This window comes from Oncorhynchus kisutch, linkage group LG4 (genome assembly GCF_002021735.2).
Source record: "Oncorhynchus kisutch isolate 150728-3 linkage group LG4, Okis_V2, whole genome shotgun sequence".
Taxonomy (NCBI): Eukaryota; Metazoa; Chordata; class Actinopteri; order Salmoniformes; family Salmonidae; genus Oncorhynchus; species Oncorhynchus kisutch.
The window spans coordinates 73,640,049-73,656,824 of record NC_034177.2 but is presented as its reverse complement, the minus strand read 5'-3'; the positions used below and the strand labels follow the sequence as shown (position 1 = coordinate 73,656,824).

The 16,776-nt window shown below is 39.4% G+C and overlaps 2 protein-coding genes across 2 annotated transcripts; both read left to right on the top strand.

The window, feature by feature from the left end:
- The first annotated feature begins 412 nt into the window (after positions 1-412).
- LOC109888801 (homeobox protein HMX3-like) lies at positions 413-2,967 on the top strand. Its single transcript, XM_020479972.2, has 2 exons — positions 413-1,222; positions 1,609-2,967. The coding sequence occupies exons 1-2, from the start codon at positions 934-936 to the stop codon at positions 2,217-2,219; spliced, it is 900 nt and encodes a 299-aa protein (XP_020335561.1). The 5' UTR covers positions 413-933; the 3' UTR covers positions 2,220-2,967.
- Positions 2,968-9,086: 6,119 nt separating this feature from the next.
- On the top strand, positions 9,087-11,684 carry hmx2 (H6 family homeobox 2). The gene is made up of 2 exons (XM_020479971.2): positions 9,087-9,568; positions 10,586-11,684. Exons 1-2 carry the CDS (start codon positions 9,298-9,300, stop codon positions 11,131-11,133), a joined length of 819 nt encoding a protein of 272 aa, XP_020335560.1. The 5' UTR covers positions 9,087-9,297; the 3' UTR covers positions 11,134-11,684.
- Positions 11,685-16,776: the final 5,092 nt, after the last annotated feature.

The following is a 16,776-nucleotide window of genomic DNA, read 5'->3' as shown; positions in this document are numbered from 1 at the left end:
TTTGTTGTAGGCCTATCTTCATCTGAGGACATGAGCGTCTATAATGTTGGTGTTTGAGTTGTGAAATGATGACCATTATAAAAAAAACTTACATCCATAGGCTTACAGTGCATGCCGAAAATGATTATTGCTCTTCCGGAATCTAGGTTATATTATCAATAACTATAAATCAGACCACAAACAAAAAAAATCCTCTAATTCACCATAATGTTTTCATCTCCCCAAACATGTGCATCAAAATATGATATAGGCCTACTCTGCTGGTATTGGCTATAGGCTGTGCTCGATGAAAGTCATTTGCCTATTGCACTTTCATCGATGTTTATGCCAAACATTTTGTGCTAACAACTCTGTCCTCATTTGCCACCTAATTTGACTCTATAAGACCAATAACACAAGGGCGTAACAGCCTACAACCAAAGCGCAAAGTGAGGGTGGACTTCGTTGTTATCGTGTAGCCTACACCCCCACTCTCTCTCTACCTCGCTCTCTCTCTCTCTGCCCGTCTCTCTCCCCCTCGTTCTACTTCCCATCTCTTCCTTAATCCCATTTGCCATTGTACGTGCCCAATCGCCGTATACTTTCCGCATTTAACTTGGATGACATTTTTATTTCATCATTAGCATCCGGCGCCAGACTGACGCGGTGGACACAGTTGCATTTTGACAAAGGAACGCACAAGACTTGGATGCAATACTGATATTATTTTGTCCTCTCTGAAGACTATTTGCTTTTCTGATCGGTTTTTATTTTTTACGTTCTCGATCAACTGCGTAATCAAGAAGATATTCCGCATTTAAAACATCGCACAGAAGGACAGTTAGTCCTACCAGTTTATAATATCCCTCTTTCTAAGTGAGACTTTGTTAATTCCCGTCTTTTAACACTTACATTTGTGGTCTACGGCATTCGGACCACAACCTCCAAGCAGCAATGCCCGAGACGGCGCAAGAGACGTGCACTCCGGTGAAAGACTCTCCCTTCTTCATTAAGAACTTACTTAACTGTGATAGTAAACCATCCAAACCGAAGCCCATCTTCGCCTCGGCAAAGGCAGCGTTTGAAGGGGGCTTTTCCCTATCCCAGGTCGGGGACTTTAACTTTCCTCGCTTTGAGTTACCCACACAGAGGTTTGCCTTACCGGCGCACTATCTGGAGCGAGCCTCAGCATGGTGGTATCCCTACACGCTCAGCGCAGCCAGTCATCTACACAGAACGGAAGGTAAGCTCATGCACTTCTGATTGTCTTCTCTTTCTTTACCTTATACATGATTAATCAGAACGTATAATGTGTGCGTAATATGTATAGCGGGAATTGGTATGGATTTTATGGGCTGAGCTTTCATCTGTCAAAGGACATTCAAACAAGGATAATCATTCTACATCCATATCCTAATTTTAGGGGGTCTTGTATTTTATGTCACTAATGATAAGCATTTCATTCAGCTAGGCCATTGTTTGTCATCATTGTAAGTTTCTCGTCGAGGTTATGTTCAACTCAAAGGTATAATAGCCAACTGTTATTTGCTCAAGCATATCTAGTAACAACGAGGCATTGAACATGCAGTCACGTTTATAACCAATATATATTTCCTGTCGTTATTTTAGTTGCCGAGAAGGCAAGAGCAAGAGACTCTTCTCCAACCTCAGGCACGGACCGCGACTCGCCAGACCTGGTGCTCAAATCCGATCCAGACGGCAAAGAAGACGAGGACAACAAAAGTGGCGATGAAATAGTTCTAGACGAGAGTGATTCTGAGGACACAAAGAAAGACAGTGGGGTAGACGACAGGAAGAAAAACGAGGACAGTGACGAAAAGAAAGCATGTCGAAAAAAGAAAACACGCACCGTGTTCTCCCGGAGTCAGGTGTTTCAGCTTGAGTCCACCTTTGACATGAAACGCTACTTGAGCAGTACCGAGAGGGCCGGATTGGCTGCGTCATTGCACCTGACAGAGACACAGGTAAAGATTTGGTTCCAGAACAGAAGAAATAAATGGAAGAGGCAGCTTGCCGCTGAACTAGAGGCTGCCAATCTGAGCCACGCCGCTGCACAGAGGATAGTGCGAGTGCCCATCCTCTACCACGAGAACTCTGCCTCAGAGACTGGCAATGCAACCGGCAACGTTCCTGTGAGCCAGTCGCTCCTTACCTTCCCCCACCATCTCTATTACTCTCACCCAATCGTCACCTCTGTGCCACTACTCAGACCTGTTTGAAAAACAAGACGTTGTTATCTATATTCCTAACTCGTAGGCCTACAGAACATTACACAAGACAAACTAAAACAATATTTTTCTAAAGAAGAAAATACAAATAAAAAAATAGGACTATAATTTCTGTTAAAGAGGATATATTGTGCATTTTTATATTAGGGTGAAGTTTACATTTTGTCTGGCATAATTTCACGCCAATAGCATATTGTTCTTATTAAAAATTAATATTACGGAGTTAACACTGCCCCAAAATACATTTCAGGAAGTCTGCCCCCCACTCCCCCCTTCAAATTAATGTAATGTCTTATGATAGCATTCTAGCGCGTGGGGTCGTAGCATTTGACCCCAACTGGTGTTTTCATTGTGTTTTCTCTTTTCTCAGCCATTTAGGAATATCGAATATCGAACGGGCTCAACACTCTTTACTCAAAGCGCTTTAAAAGGGGACAATCAAGATACGCTTGTTTTATGTACAATATAATTGTAGCTTATAGGCTTATTGTTTTGATGTACTGATTCTAATTTCTGCTTCCTCGACAATGTCCTTATAGCACAATTAAGAATTGAATGTCATTACTTTTTGTGTTTTTGAAACAATAACATGATGTACAAATGTATATGGATATATTTAATCGAGTCAATGAAATGAGCTACCTGTTGACGCTATTCCTTTGTACAGAAAAAAAAAAGTTTTTGATATTGTATTGCTGAATTCTGTTGTGAAATAAATGGAGATTATTCCATTCTTAAATATGTCGAATCAGTGCGTATTCAATCATCTAATTGGGTGTAGTTGGGTGTAGTATACAGTCTATGCCTAGGGCATCAATTCTGAAATGTTATATTTTTGCCAGTTTGTCTACCAAACAAAAGTCTATTGTCGACTTTCAAAAGGTCTTCATGAACAGGGTTGATTGTTAAATAATGTAAATAAATAGCATACCTTAACAAATAAACAAACCTTTATTATAGACCCAATATAATTGTTGTGAATTTCAAAATGAACATGTCGTGTGTGAGATGAAATCAGTATACGCCTGGCATATACAAAGAAGAGGATATTCGTCGTCAATTCCCTTTACAGAGGCTCGACTGGGCCTATCTAATTACAAGTGCTACTGGTCTCGAGCAGACCACGTGTCCTACACTCTTCGGAGACACACTGCCATAGCAGTTGTTGACTGAATTAGATTATTTCAGTTGAGATGCTAGGCATATTGTATACAGTATATTGAAACAATTATCCTTGGAACAAACACGGTGGAGGTGGTGAGTAGGCCTGTAGCATAAGGACAATAGATTAAGTTTGAATTAATCAACATTATGCATGATGCATTGTGCATACACATTGGCTCAGATTCACAAACTAGCTAAACCCACACAATAACCTTTCTTTATTTGCTATGATTATTACTTAATAGTGCAGATTGTATTTGTCATCAATATTGACTGCAGAACTAAATACAGGTAGGCCTACCCGAAAACCACGCGCTTATTTTGGGAGTCCCATCAATTATTATGCGAATAAAGAACATAAGCAGGTGCGTAATCAACCAGCTGTTACGCACTGTAAAAGTTGTTTTACTTTTTTTTTTAAATGGCTCGGTCAATTAGATGCGTAATTGCCACCATCTTGACGAAATTATGGGGCAATGTAGTCTATTCAAAAGAGAAAATGAATTGTCTAATTCTAGGCTATTCTAAAAATGTGCGTGTGTGCGTGCGTATGTACGGCGTAAGTGCGTGCATGTGTGCATGCGTAGCTCCTTGTAGGTTAATGTTTAACATTTAATTTTTAAAAAACCTATACGTTTAATTTTGCAACAATAATCATATTACTTGTGGATGCAGCCTTTATGACCGTCTTCGGTAATGGTGCACTAGACGGGTGTAGGCTAATTATCCCACCAAATATGCCCTTCTTCTCTCACCTAATAGTTGTATTGTTTATTTTGCCTATGTAGTTTCACATGGATCAGCAATAGATAGAGAATTAGGGTTTGCTCAATTCGGTTTCATTTTCTAAGGGTTTAGTTTGGTCTCATACATGGCTATGCCAGGTCGCAGTTGTAAACGAGAACTTGTTCTCAACTGGCCTAAAAAATATTCACACACCAATGCCAATGTCTCCGTAGTGCTCATGCCTACAATTCACCTGTGGAATGTTTCTGACGTGGAGCTATTGCAAATGCTCGAATAAATATGCTACATTTTTGTTGAGTGGAAAACCTTTGGTATATTGTGAAAAGAAAAAGTTTTCTTAAGTATTTCGATCACCATGGGCCCACATAAAGGTTTTAGGAAGTTCAAAAGTTTTGATAGCCAATAGGCTATGCGCGATAACGCTTGACGCAGACTCCCTCCTCAAACCTTCACATTTTGTGTCCACGATATTTTGTGGACTGACGTTTTCCTTTGAATCCATAAGGAAATGTACTTTGTTAAATCGTGTTTCACCTGTTTATTGTCAGTCGCTCATTCCTATATTTATTTTGGACGAGATAAATTGGCTGAAATGACACACAACATTAGCCTATAAAGTTGCGAAATAGTTCACAAATGTATTATCTAATGTTAGGTGGAATAATATCAATATCAAAATGCAACGAGTTGACTGTATGTAATTACTGTTGAAGAGAACTTTATCATTTTATTCAGGATTCCCTCCATTTGAGTAGAAACCAGTCAACGCTTTGCCTCAAAGCTCGTGTTCTGCTTTTGTTTCTAATGCAGTTATCGAAAACAAATCAGTAGCTACTCTATGCTGACCGCACCACTATACAAAGTGCGCATTCAAATATCGTCTGATAATCACTAATGTATTGACGTATTATATCATGCAAACTCATCACGGACCCATTACAGAGAATTAATAGATTGATATGGTGTTCTTCCCCGCGCTGATATTGATCTGCAAACGTCTGTAAAATATTGTTACAAATAAGGGCATTGTTCACGGGCAGTTTTGGTTGCGCTCATGACCTTGATTTGCGCGCATAAATTGAAAAAAGTTGCCACTCGATAATGTCCATTTGTAGAACATCTTTATGCAAAGGAGAAGGGGCGAGAGCAAAAATCGGATAAAGTACATTTGCAGGAACGGGGCAATGGACATAACCGCAGGCGGCTCAATATATTACATTAAAATAGAAAGTTGAGTGCTGATTTTAAACAGGGCCCATCAAATGGTATAGTGCCAGTTAGGCCTATATTTTGATCAAGTGACAACAGTTTAAGTATTTTCAGCCCTTTCCTGAAACCCTGGGCATCTGTTCACGCATGTGATTCATGCGAATATCTGTGGAGATATTTTGGTGTCATTACTTTACTTCATATAGGCCTAGGCAAACGTTAATTGAGTTTAACATATATTCGATATTTTCAATTGTATACAGGCTTGTGGTAATGTATAAACAATACATAGATTACATGAATATACTTTTTATCATTTCAAATATATACACATTTCCTATGCAAATGAATTCATATGTTCTTACATAGGCTACGCCTATAGGTGAGAAGCGGATGCTTCAAATCCATCTATCTAACTCCGATATGTATGAGGAGATGTCTTGTGTAGTGCTTGCTGCCAAGTTTGAATGAATGCTCTGCCAAATTGGGCACATTTGATAATCTTACTGAAATGAGTTTAGACATATATGGGATTGTAATGGGACTCCCCACAAACACGCCACCCCGATTCAAGTGACTTTTCGTAGCAGTTTAGGGGAGTATTTTCCACAACCCTAACCCTTTTCTGTAACCCTTACCCTTTCCCCTAACCTGCTATGTTAATTATCCTAAACTGCTGCGTATGTTCTGCTATTCTACTACGAAAAAGTCGTAGCTGTATAGAAGTGGCGTGTTTTTAGGGAATCTAATGTTGTTATGGCCTATAGAAACCCCAGAACCACGTCAACGCAACACATTCTTGACACTTACATATTTTTTAGGAAACGGAAATCTTCTTTACAATAGTATCCCATTTGCTTTCGTGATTGAATGCAAGCATCAGATTTTCATCTAAGTTCTATTAAGTGAAACATAGGTTGCGGGGCACCGTCTGATTGGAACAGTTTAAATTTTAATTGTGTTTTTAATTTGACATATAGTTGCTGTGAAGAATGACACCGAAACGCCAAGGGGCGGTCGATTTTCTTAATTTCTCCCCGAGGAATTGATGAGTCTATCAGGGCAGTAAATTGGAAAGCCATTAAAACTCAATGGTTAGGTTGTTAATTGGAACTTGATGGATAGGAGCCCTTGGATAGGCTATACTGATCCAATCTTCTTGACTTTCTGTTTTCCAATAAATTACCCAATTCATTTCCAGCCTCAGATTACATAAATTGTACACCTCCAGGGCTCGCGCTCTGCTTTGCTCTTACGACCGCTTCGACCACCCCCTCCCACACACACCCTCTCTCTCGCTCTCTCTGCGATTTGAAAAAAGGAGCAGGGCTCAGATCCTTGAATGAAAATCGAAACATAATCAACGTTTATACTTACAAAATTTATTGATATCATTTTCTCTGGTAATTTCCTTATTTTAGAGTTGGACACGTCATATATCATAATACACACGTGTAGGGGTCTTTGTTTAATATTTATCGAAGCTTGATTCTTAGATCAAAGCTACTCATAACTTCATCTGTCTTTCTAAGACCTTTTTCTCATAGTAAAAATCTTGTTCTGTTATTGCAGGGGGGCTGCCATACAACACCTATCATTGTGACAGAGAACGAATTAAGACCGCGCCATGCTGTTTCTGAACATGTTTTCTGCAAATCAGAGGGGTAAATTCAGGATCTTCAGACACGTTACCTTTTGGCATATATTGTATAGGCTTAAAGTTAATGATAACGCCATTTAGGCCTAATTTCTTTTGATATAAGCCTATCGGCCATCATGAAAATATATCTTCAGATTTGTTTCAACATCTGGAGTTTAATTGGTATTCATGTGTCGGATTAATTATGCAATCATTTCTTGATAATAATATACGGGTATAAATAAAGCTTAAACAGACATGGCTGCTTTTGACAAAGGTCTTTGTTTGAAAATTTGTTTGAAAATAAATCGTCTCATTTAACTGTCATGGGAGATTCCACGCATTTATGTGTAGTCACCCTAAATCCAGTGCAATCTGTGACCGCCCTCATTCATATATTACCCCATTAAACGTAGCCTATATCTTGGTGGGCACATGCATTCTTTAAGATCGTTTAACTGCTGTTGGGCTAAATTCGTGTTGACAATCACAAGATGGGTTTCACTATCATCACCATCGTCATCGTTACTCCTCCCTTCTATCAGAGGATTAACCAAAACCACAATACAAAACAATATCGAACAGAATATAGGGAGAACGTCCGGGGTCGTCATCCCATCCCTAGGCGCAGCAGCACGAGGGTTAGGGCGCTGACATTATGATTAAAGCTGACCATTTGTTATGTGTCTAGGGTCCCTTGGAAAGAAGTAACGAGGGATAATGTGCTAGAACCGCGAACTCAAACCCCGCAGCTGCCCCACCAGACACCGTCAGAGAGATGGGGAGCGGGGGCGCGCCCCTACCCTCCAATCAATTAGTCAATCAATTAGCAGGCCTCCACTCCACGCGAGGCAGATTAGCTGCAGTAGGCCTAATGATCAAATTAATTCTTAATCGCAGATAATGGCCGTGGAATGACTTTATTATTTTCCGGATAAAATAGTTAGGGTTCCATATTAGTTCCAGGAACAACACCTAGGAATGTAAGTTGGATTATCTGACCAATTTACCATCCACAAGGCTAATAGAATTGCATGCCATTTCTTCCATGAGGTCATTGTGTAGTAGGCCCCTACTTGTGTCTACAGTTGACTGTACAGATAACATGGTTTGTATTCCCCCCTGAGGGTGTGTCAATGGTATGCTATTATACCATTTGAGCTAAGTGTGTTAGGGATAAAGGTTTGTTTTTTGAGGGAATATCGAAAATCAAGTATTTTACACTATATAAAGTGAAAAGGTTTAAATTGTTGAGTATTATATTAGATAGACTTAGGGAGAGTCATGACCAAATCAATTTGCATGCCGATGTAAAACATGTAGAATATATTATCTCCATTCACTTCAAAAAGTATTGCAGTGAAATAACAAGGGTCTACTATAGTGTAATAATTTGTTATGTTGTCTTGCAATATATGTGAAAATATTAATTTGTAAAATTACGTCAACACAATATGCAATACTTGTGGTTGAAAAAAAAGGAAAAGGAAAAAGACTAATGGCGACAAACATGGTTGCACCTGTTTCCCATTTCTCCAGTCTATTGTCCACTTAAAATGTAGTCAGACCCAATTATTAGGTAAGCCTATGTCAAGTTGTCAACATATCACACAAAAACAAAACAAACAAAGAACAGCAATACACAATATTAGACTCGTGAATTAGAAACCTTTACCTACACAAAATCCCTTGCCTAAAATATCTTCAATTTTCAATCAAAACGTCCAATTGAATTGATATAGCCTAATAAGAGACATGTTGTACCCGTTTCTAAACAAAAGGCGATTCATATTATGCTTATGCCAAAACGTATTTTGTTGAATATGTAGCCTTTTGAGGTAAATGAATAGCCTAACATCTGTGATTTGCTTGTGCCATTATGCCTGTTTGTCTACCTTTACTATCGGATTCAAAGAGGGACGTAGGCTATATGCTCGAATAAACGACAGCCTGTAGTTATTTGTCCTTAGCTCCTTTCATCCTATCTCAGAACCTTGACACGAGTTTGAAATTTCCGGGCTTAGTTTGAGCGTGTGATTGGCCCACGCAGAGCTTACCTACATGCAAATGAGGCAACGCCACAATACTGTCTTTAGTCCAGAGCGCGTGGATGTAGACCAGGAATACATTCATGTTCCCTGAGCTCCAGGAAAAAACAACCCAAGCCCCTCAACTTCTAAAAACGGTTATCTAAAAAATACTATTTCCAAACTATTTTACGCAAGAGTTGTGAGTATTCACAGACCAACAATACGAGAAAAATAACACAAAAACTAAGACATAGCCTAATCTTACTGTTATGAATCGAGAATGAGTACCACAGAAGACAGCGGAAGCAAGTGCTCGTCGGCCCCAATTTCCAGTTTCACTATTCAGTCGATATTGGGCACGTCGTCGGAGAAGACACGGTCGGGGGCGAAGGAGAGTTCCAAGGGACTGCAGCTGGCGAGGAAGCGCTCGCTGTCGGTGTCTTCAGAAGAGGAGTGCAGCGGTGGGGAGGACTCTGCAGACTGTTTCTGTTCGGATCGTGGTCACAGCGAGCCATGCAACCGACATCAACCACTAAATTTTTCATGTTTAGGTGAGTAGATCACTGAATGTAATTTGTGTTGTGCGTAAAATGTAGGCCTAATTATCTGTTGCTTTTAGATTTTGCTTGTATTTATTTCCCTCGCTGACATTTTGCATTCGAAAATATAGGCTTCCAAAGTAAAAAGGTGAAATAGGCTAGATAATGTATAAATCAATGTATGGTATCTAACGGGACATTATTAGTATTAGGCCTAGACCAATTATTATTATTATTTGATATGTATTATTAGGCTATTATTGTAGCCTAATAATAGGTCAACAATAGTGTAAAGTAAGCTAGGACTAATGATTAACGTATTTATGATAACCTTCGGCAGAAGTAGCCTAGTACTTGTTGCAGTTTAAACTTGTAAACTTAGATAACTCTATAGTAGCCTATGTTTGTTACTGCAGATAGTGGGTAGGCTATCACTTCACTTTGTTTAATGTGTCGTTTTACTGCTACATCCGCGAACAGGGGAAAGGTCAAATAATTAACAGGATGTTTCCCCCGTCATTCCAAATTTAATCGAGTCTTCTAATTGATTAAACCTTTTTTCACAATGACTACATTTCGTCAATTGACCGTTAAATGTAACCTGATTTAATTAATATTGTGCACCAGGCATAGTCAAAATTAAATTGTTTATTTAAAAGGACACTTACAACCTTTCCACTGTCGATGAATGAGTCAAAGTTCACACTTAATGAACTCTTGTACCGAGTATTGAATAATGTTATTGTTTTAACAACACAAAGCATTTGAAAAATAAGTGTGAAACCTTTGAGACATATTCAACATTTTGAGACACAAAATTGACAAGCTGATCTAAAGGCAATATAGACTAAGGCATCCAGTATCTTTATGCGATGCTTTATCTTGAGGATAGGCCTACATCATTTGTCAATTTTGATAGACTACAGATGATACCGAGGAGGACGTTGGGAAATCAGTTTGTTGAAATATTTTGACACATTTTATTTTATTTCCGACACACATATATACTGGTCTTTTTCCTTAATGCAGGTTCAACAACGGGACTTATTTCAGTCCGTGACGGGATTGCACGGCGACCGCACCTGACACAGCCTCTGCTGCAGGATTACAAAGAGGAACAAGAGAGACCATGCAATCCAATGTCACCTATTTCCGAGGAGAGACAGACAGACGGTGCGGACAAGCAGAGCAACTCGTCCAAGAAGAAGACTCGTACAGTCTTCTCGCGGAGTCAGGTGTACCAGCTCGAATCTACGTTTGATATGAAGAGGTATTTGAGCAGCTCCGAGCGAGCCTGTTTAGCATCTAGTCTACAGCTAACAGAAACTCAGGTGAAGACGTGGTTTCAGAACCGCAGGAACAAATGGAAGCGACAACTGTCGGCGGAACTGGAGGCCGCGAACATGGCACACGCCTCCGCACAGACACTGGTCGGAATGCCGCTTGTTTTTAGAGATAGCTCCCTGCTCCGGGTACCAGTTCCAAGATCTATCGCTTTTCCAACGCCACTATACTACCCTGGCAGCAGCCTACCAGGGTTACCATTGTACAATCTGTATAACAAGATTGAATATTGACTTAATGCCTGTGATGAGAGTCCACAAAAATAACACGTTAACACACTACAGTAGCCTACATTCGTATAAATGTCTGGCATAACTCATGTCTATTATATCACTTTATTTGTTGAAAATATATATTTCTTATTATGCAGCAACTGTATGTTTAACAGGAAGCAACAAACGTATCTAAATGTATAAAATACACCATGTGTATAATCATTATTTTGTACCTTGATTTTGCGTTCTCCCTCGTTTAACACGTTAAATTGGTGAATTTCGCCACTGCAATACAGATGTAATCAAGTGGACTATGTTTCCCAAACGAATTCTGGATGCATAAAAAAAAAACGTTTTCAATTGAATGTGAATGTGAATATGAAATATTGAGGTCCAAGACGTCCAACTACCTTCATCTGTTAAGCTACTAGAATAAATTGGGTTTATACATTTGGGGATAGGGAAGTGCAAACTCGTTGCTTACATTTGGGGATAATGTCATTGTTTTATTGTAATCATAGGCCTACCAAGTAAACCACTCATTCAATAAATTTTCTATATCAATGAAACGTGGGTTTGGATTTATTGTACATTTCCTGATTGGTATTCAATCCAGTCTTTGAAAATCAGGGATGGAAAAATGTATTTCATAATTGTACAATGGTTAGGCTAGATTTAAAAAAAAATTAAAAGTATATATTCACACTGCAGCTCAAGGATTATTAAGTAAAAACTATTTGTTCTGTTTTCTGTCAAACTTTCTGACATCCAGCTACAGTTGGCCAAACTCTCTTATAAACATATGACTCTGCAACTAACTAGGCCTCTAAAGGTGAACAGCCATACTGAAACATTTTGCTAGTTTGTGGCATAAGCTTCCAGTAGACCAGAATTCATACATTAAAAACGTTAAAACATCTAGGTTGCCTGGTAGCCTAAAAACAATGTAGGATCACTGTTTTTCCATATTCAACTTATATTTGCCAAATTTGAACAACGTTATATTGTACGTTAAGCCTCATAGGTCTGTTGTAACAAGTACTCATTCACCTGCTAACAATAATACTAACACCATGGGTTATTAACAACAAAGTGTTATGAACACTTTATTACAAAAAGGGAACTACAGTTTCAAAATGACTATGTATACAAGTGGTTTCAGGTGTAGCCTGCCACTGTAGTATTGCTGCAGATGGGTTTATGTGCTGCTTCTCCTCAAACAGGGGCACATAATGATAAGATGGTGTCAAATGCTTTGGTTCTATTTATGTTGCCTGTCTAAGACATACATACTCTGTATTTTCATCTGTCATCACAGTTCTTTGGAAAATTAACCAATGTGAAATGTGTCATTTGTACTTATGATAGGGTCAACTCAGTGGCCTGCTATACATATTGCAGGGGGAGGGAGAGAGATGCACACCATCAGCAGCCAATCAGAGCCATGGTGGATATTCCAGCCTGGTCTCATAAACTAGACATAACATCATAAATGCAAATCCAGGACACTCATATTAGTATGATATGTTTGGTATGGTTACGTAAGAAACCATACCAAAACATGAAAATAGGGTGGTTGGTCAGTGTATAACATGAATGTCTAGCAACCCAAAGGTTGCAAGTTTGAATCTCATCATGGACAACTTCAGCATTTTAGCTGATTAGCAACTTTTCAACTACTTACTACTTTTTTTCTACTTTGCAACTACTTAGCATGTTAGCTAACTCTTCCCCTAACCATAACCTCAACCCTTTTAGCTAACCCTTCCCCTAACCGTAACCTTAACCCTTTTAGTTAACCCTTCCCCTAAGCCTAACCCTTTAACCTAACTCCTAAACATAACCCTAACCCCTAACACCTAGCCTAGTGGACTCTCAGTTCTTAGCATATCATATGTTTAGCAAATTCGCAACATATTGTATGTTTAGCTCATTTGTAACATATATTACGGACTGTAAACTGTAATTCATAACATGTCATACTAAATGGAGAATCCTGTTTATGTACAGAATTATACGAAACGCTCTGAGACCAGGTTGTATATTCTGACACTTGAAGTGTGCAATACAGGAAGTTCTAGCCTTGTTGGAGGAAACTTAATAAGTGGTGCTGTTGTTAAAGTTCAAGACTCACTGCGTTGTTGTGTGATGCTTTTTCTTTTTCAAGCGAGCCACCAATGTATTGGTTACAGTGAAAATACTTGTTAACAGATTAGATCATGCTTTCTGACCAAGAAACCGCTTTTGAGTGTTTAGACTAGCGGGTGAAAACATGTATTTTTTAATGTAGCACATTGAAAATAACTCGGTCTTTTTAATCTTCTTGGTACCTTTTGTATCTTTGCTTGCTCTTACAGTATTTGGCTACATTATTAGGCTACAGTGCTTGCTTGCTTTTACGTTAATAGGCCCAATCAAACAAGGCACACACACACACCCTGTGGTTGATGGGGAGTGATAAAACAGTGTCATCAGCCAGCTTTTCTTGGATGTCATAGCTTACAGCGTACAAGGGATCTCTCTCTCTCTCTCTCTCTCTCTGCTAATGGCTACATTACCCAAGAGGCTCTGTTGCCCTGCAGATTATTCCTGACCCAATTTCTGCAACAGCCGCCCCGTGTTCTGGGCAAATGGATCGCGTTAGACAACAGAAGTGATTTATGGCTAACTCTGATGCTGGCGGAGAGTTGCAGCTGGATGAATTTGTGACAGATAGGAGAGGGAGAGAAAAGAGAGAAAGAGACAGAACGCTCATGAAAAGGAGCAATAGTGTTGGGTGAATGAAGCTGTTTATTAGTTTCGCAGCGTACATAATGCCATCAGGTTTGACGGTAATACACCACTCTCCTGGATGGATGTTTGCGCACTGCTGACTTGTGGGAAATCTGCATGACCTGTCACCTGGGGTTGTTTGATTTACAGGAGAGAGAGATAGAAAAGGTTGGAGAGACTGAGTGGTGAGAGAGAGCGAGAGAGAGAGAGAGAAAGATAGTGAAAGAGAGTGAGAGCGTTTTGTGTTATGTATCACGCAAATGGCAGGTATGAATTACACATTTTAATAGTGGGGCAATGAAAATGATTTGAAGTGGTTTAAATGGCAAAGAGACAGCGGCTGGCATTGCGGTGAAGATTTGTTGAGATGATGTGTTGTGCCTTAGGATTCATCAAACCTGCCTGGTAAAGTGAAAAGCAAGTGCAATTCACTTTGTGGTATAATTTATGGCAAGAATAATGGTAATTGTAGAGCCTATATGAGTTGAGGGGGAAGATGATGGGCTGAAGGATTCCCAAGATATTTCTTTCATCCCTAGAGGAAACTATCTACATGTTTCCCAATTTGACTCAGCTTTTCCCATGTGCCAGTCCTAAAATGTATACAAAACTATTAACAATTTGTTAAGGCATATGACTGCATTCTAGTGTAATTATGTTCAAGTTAGACTACATGTTCTGAAATACAAACAAAACCAATGCCTTGTTTGACAGGGCTGTAACAAAGTGTCATGTCATCATTATAACTTTATGTTGGTTTTAATATAAGACATTTGTGCCACCTCAAACATCAAAACTGACATTTGTTACTGTTTACACTCCTAATGAAATACCAGGGCCGGCTGTAGCCTTTTGGAGGCCCTATGCTCAGAGTGGCGTAGCAATCTAAGGCACTGCATCTCAGTGCTAGAGGCTTCACTACAGACCCTGGTTCGATTCTAGGCTGTATCACAACCAGTCATGTTTGGGAGTCCCATAGGGCAGCGCACAATTGGCTCAGCGTAGTCCGGGTTAGGGTTTGGCTGTTGTAGGACTTCATTGTAAATAAGAATTTGTTCTTAACTGACTTGCCTAGTAAAATAAAGGTTAAATAAAAAATCAAAAGTGAGATTTGGTTGGGGGACCTCCACCCTGCCGTCAAAACATTTGAGTGGCCCCCCTCTTGACGGCAGAACGTACATTTTAAAGTTTTACAGTTTATTTTCTGAAGTTCAACACATTTTGCCATGGGGCATAGAGAGAATGTTGCAGTTTTAAAGCAAGTTTTCTACAATTCTACAGAAAATGTTTCAATTCTATAACTAATTTCATGCAAGTCGGTGTAAGGGAGACCGCCTTAGCGATGGAGGTTTCAGCGAGGAGGCAACAATGCAGAGCTGATTTTCTTGCCCAGAGTGAGGCTTCTATTTGTGGAGATAATAGCCGGCGACTGTACAATATTTACAAACAAAAATAATAAACAGGACAATGAACATAAGAACAAACTGATTTACATCAAATAGAACGCTTGAAAGAACAACCTGTCTACAAATCAAAGACAGGTGTTTAAATAGGCATACCCATCATGCATCTGACCAATGACAAAAGGACAGTTCACACCATGATCAATTAACATTGAAGAGGCAATAATTACAATATACACATGTTCAGATCATAAACATACATACACTGAGTGAACAAAACATTAAGAACACTGTCCTAATATTGAGTTGCACCCCCCTTTTTTTGCCCTCAGAAAAGCCTCAATTTGTTGGAGCAAGGTGTCGAAAGTGTTCCGCAGAGATGCTGGCCCATTTTGAATCCAATGCTTCCCACAGTTGTCACTCTCTGAATGGCACACATGCACAATCCATGTCTCAATTGTCTCAAGGCTTAAAAATCCTTATTTAACCTGTCTCATCTCCTTAATCTACACTGATTGAAGTGGATTTAACAAGTGATATCCATAAGGGCTCATAGCTTTCACCTGGATGCATGGAAAGAGCAGGTGTGTCTAATGTTTTGTGCACTCAGTGTACAGTGCCAATAGTGTGCAAAGCTGTCATCAGAATTTAAAGAAGAATTTAAAATCTAAAATATATTTTGATTTGTTTAACACTTTGTTGTTATTTCATAGTTTTGATGTCTTATTCTACAATGTAGAAAATAGTCTAAATAAAGAAAACCCTTGAATGAGTAGGTGTGTCCAAACTTTTGACCTGTGCTGTATATTACACCCAGTACCCTGCCCTGAACATTAGCCACTGTTACTAGCGGCTACCACCCGGTTAACCCTGCACATGAGAGACTGCTGCCCTATGTACAGAGTCATTGAACACTGGTCACTTTAATCATGTTTACATACTGTTTTGTTTTACCCACTTTATATGTCTATACTGTATTCTAGTCAATGTAACTGCTGCTGAACACACCTTTTCTATTCATATACTGTCCATGAGGTCTATACACACCATCACATAAAGATATATATTTATATTCCAGACTCTGCCATTGCTCGTTCTAATATTTCTATGTCTTAATTACTTTCTTTGTATTTGATGTGTGTGTATTGTTTTGTCTTGTTAGGTATTACTGCACTGTTGGAGCTAGGAACTAGAAGTCTTCACGGATCCACCTGCACCTGAATACCCGAGGTCCGGATCCAGAATTCTAAATAATGTCACTGGTCTGGGTCGGTTGCGGTGTCTCGTCTCTCCCTCCCTCCTCTCCGTTACTTGTGTCACTCGCTCACATTCACAGGAGCCTACACACACAGCACGGCCTCTGCTAAAGCGTCACCTCTCTCTACCTTCTCTCCCTCGCGCTTTATCAGCTCCGGCTAATATAGTAGCATAAAAATGGACTTTTCTGCTGCTTCCTCACTCAGATCAGATCAGGTCTGGAGCTGAC

What these genes read in the sequence shown, in the direction of transcription:
- LOC109888801 (XM_020479972.2), top strand. Translation starts at nt 934, where the DNA reads ATGCCCGAGACGGCGCAAGAGACGTGCACTCCGGTGAAAGACTCTCCC. An exon ending in TCATCTACACAGAACGGAAG is followed by an intron (nt 1,223 to 1,608) that starts GTAAGCTCATGC and finishes TCGTTATTTTAG; the next exon opens with TTGCCGAGAAGGCAAGAGCA.
- hmx2 (XM_020479971.2), top strand. Translation starts at nt 9,298, where the DNA reads ATGAGTACCACAGAAGACAGCGGAAGCAAGTGCTCGTCGGCCCCAATT. An exon ending in ACTAAATTTTTCATGTTTAG is followed by an intron (nt 9,569 to 10,585) that starts GTGAGTAGATCA and finishes TCCTTAATGCAG; the next exon opens with GTTCAACAACGGGACTTATT.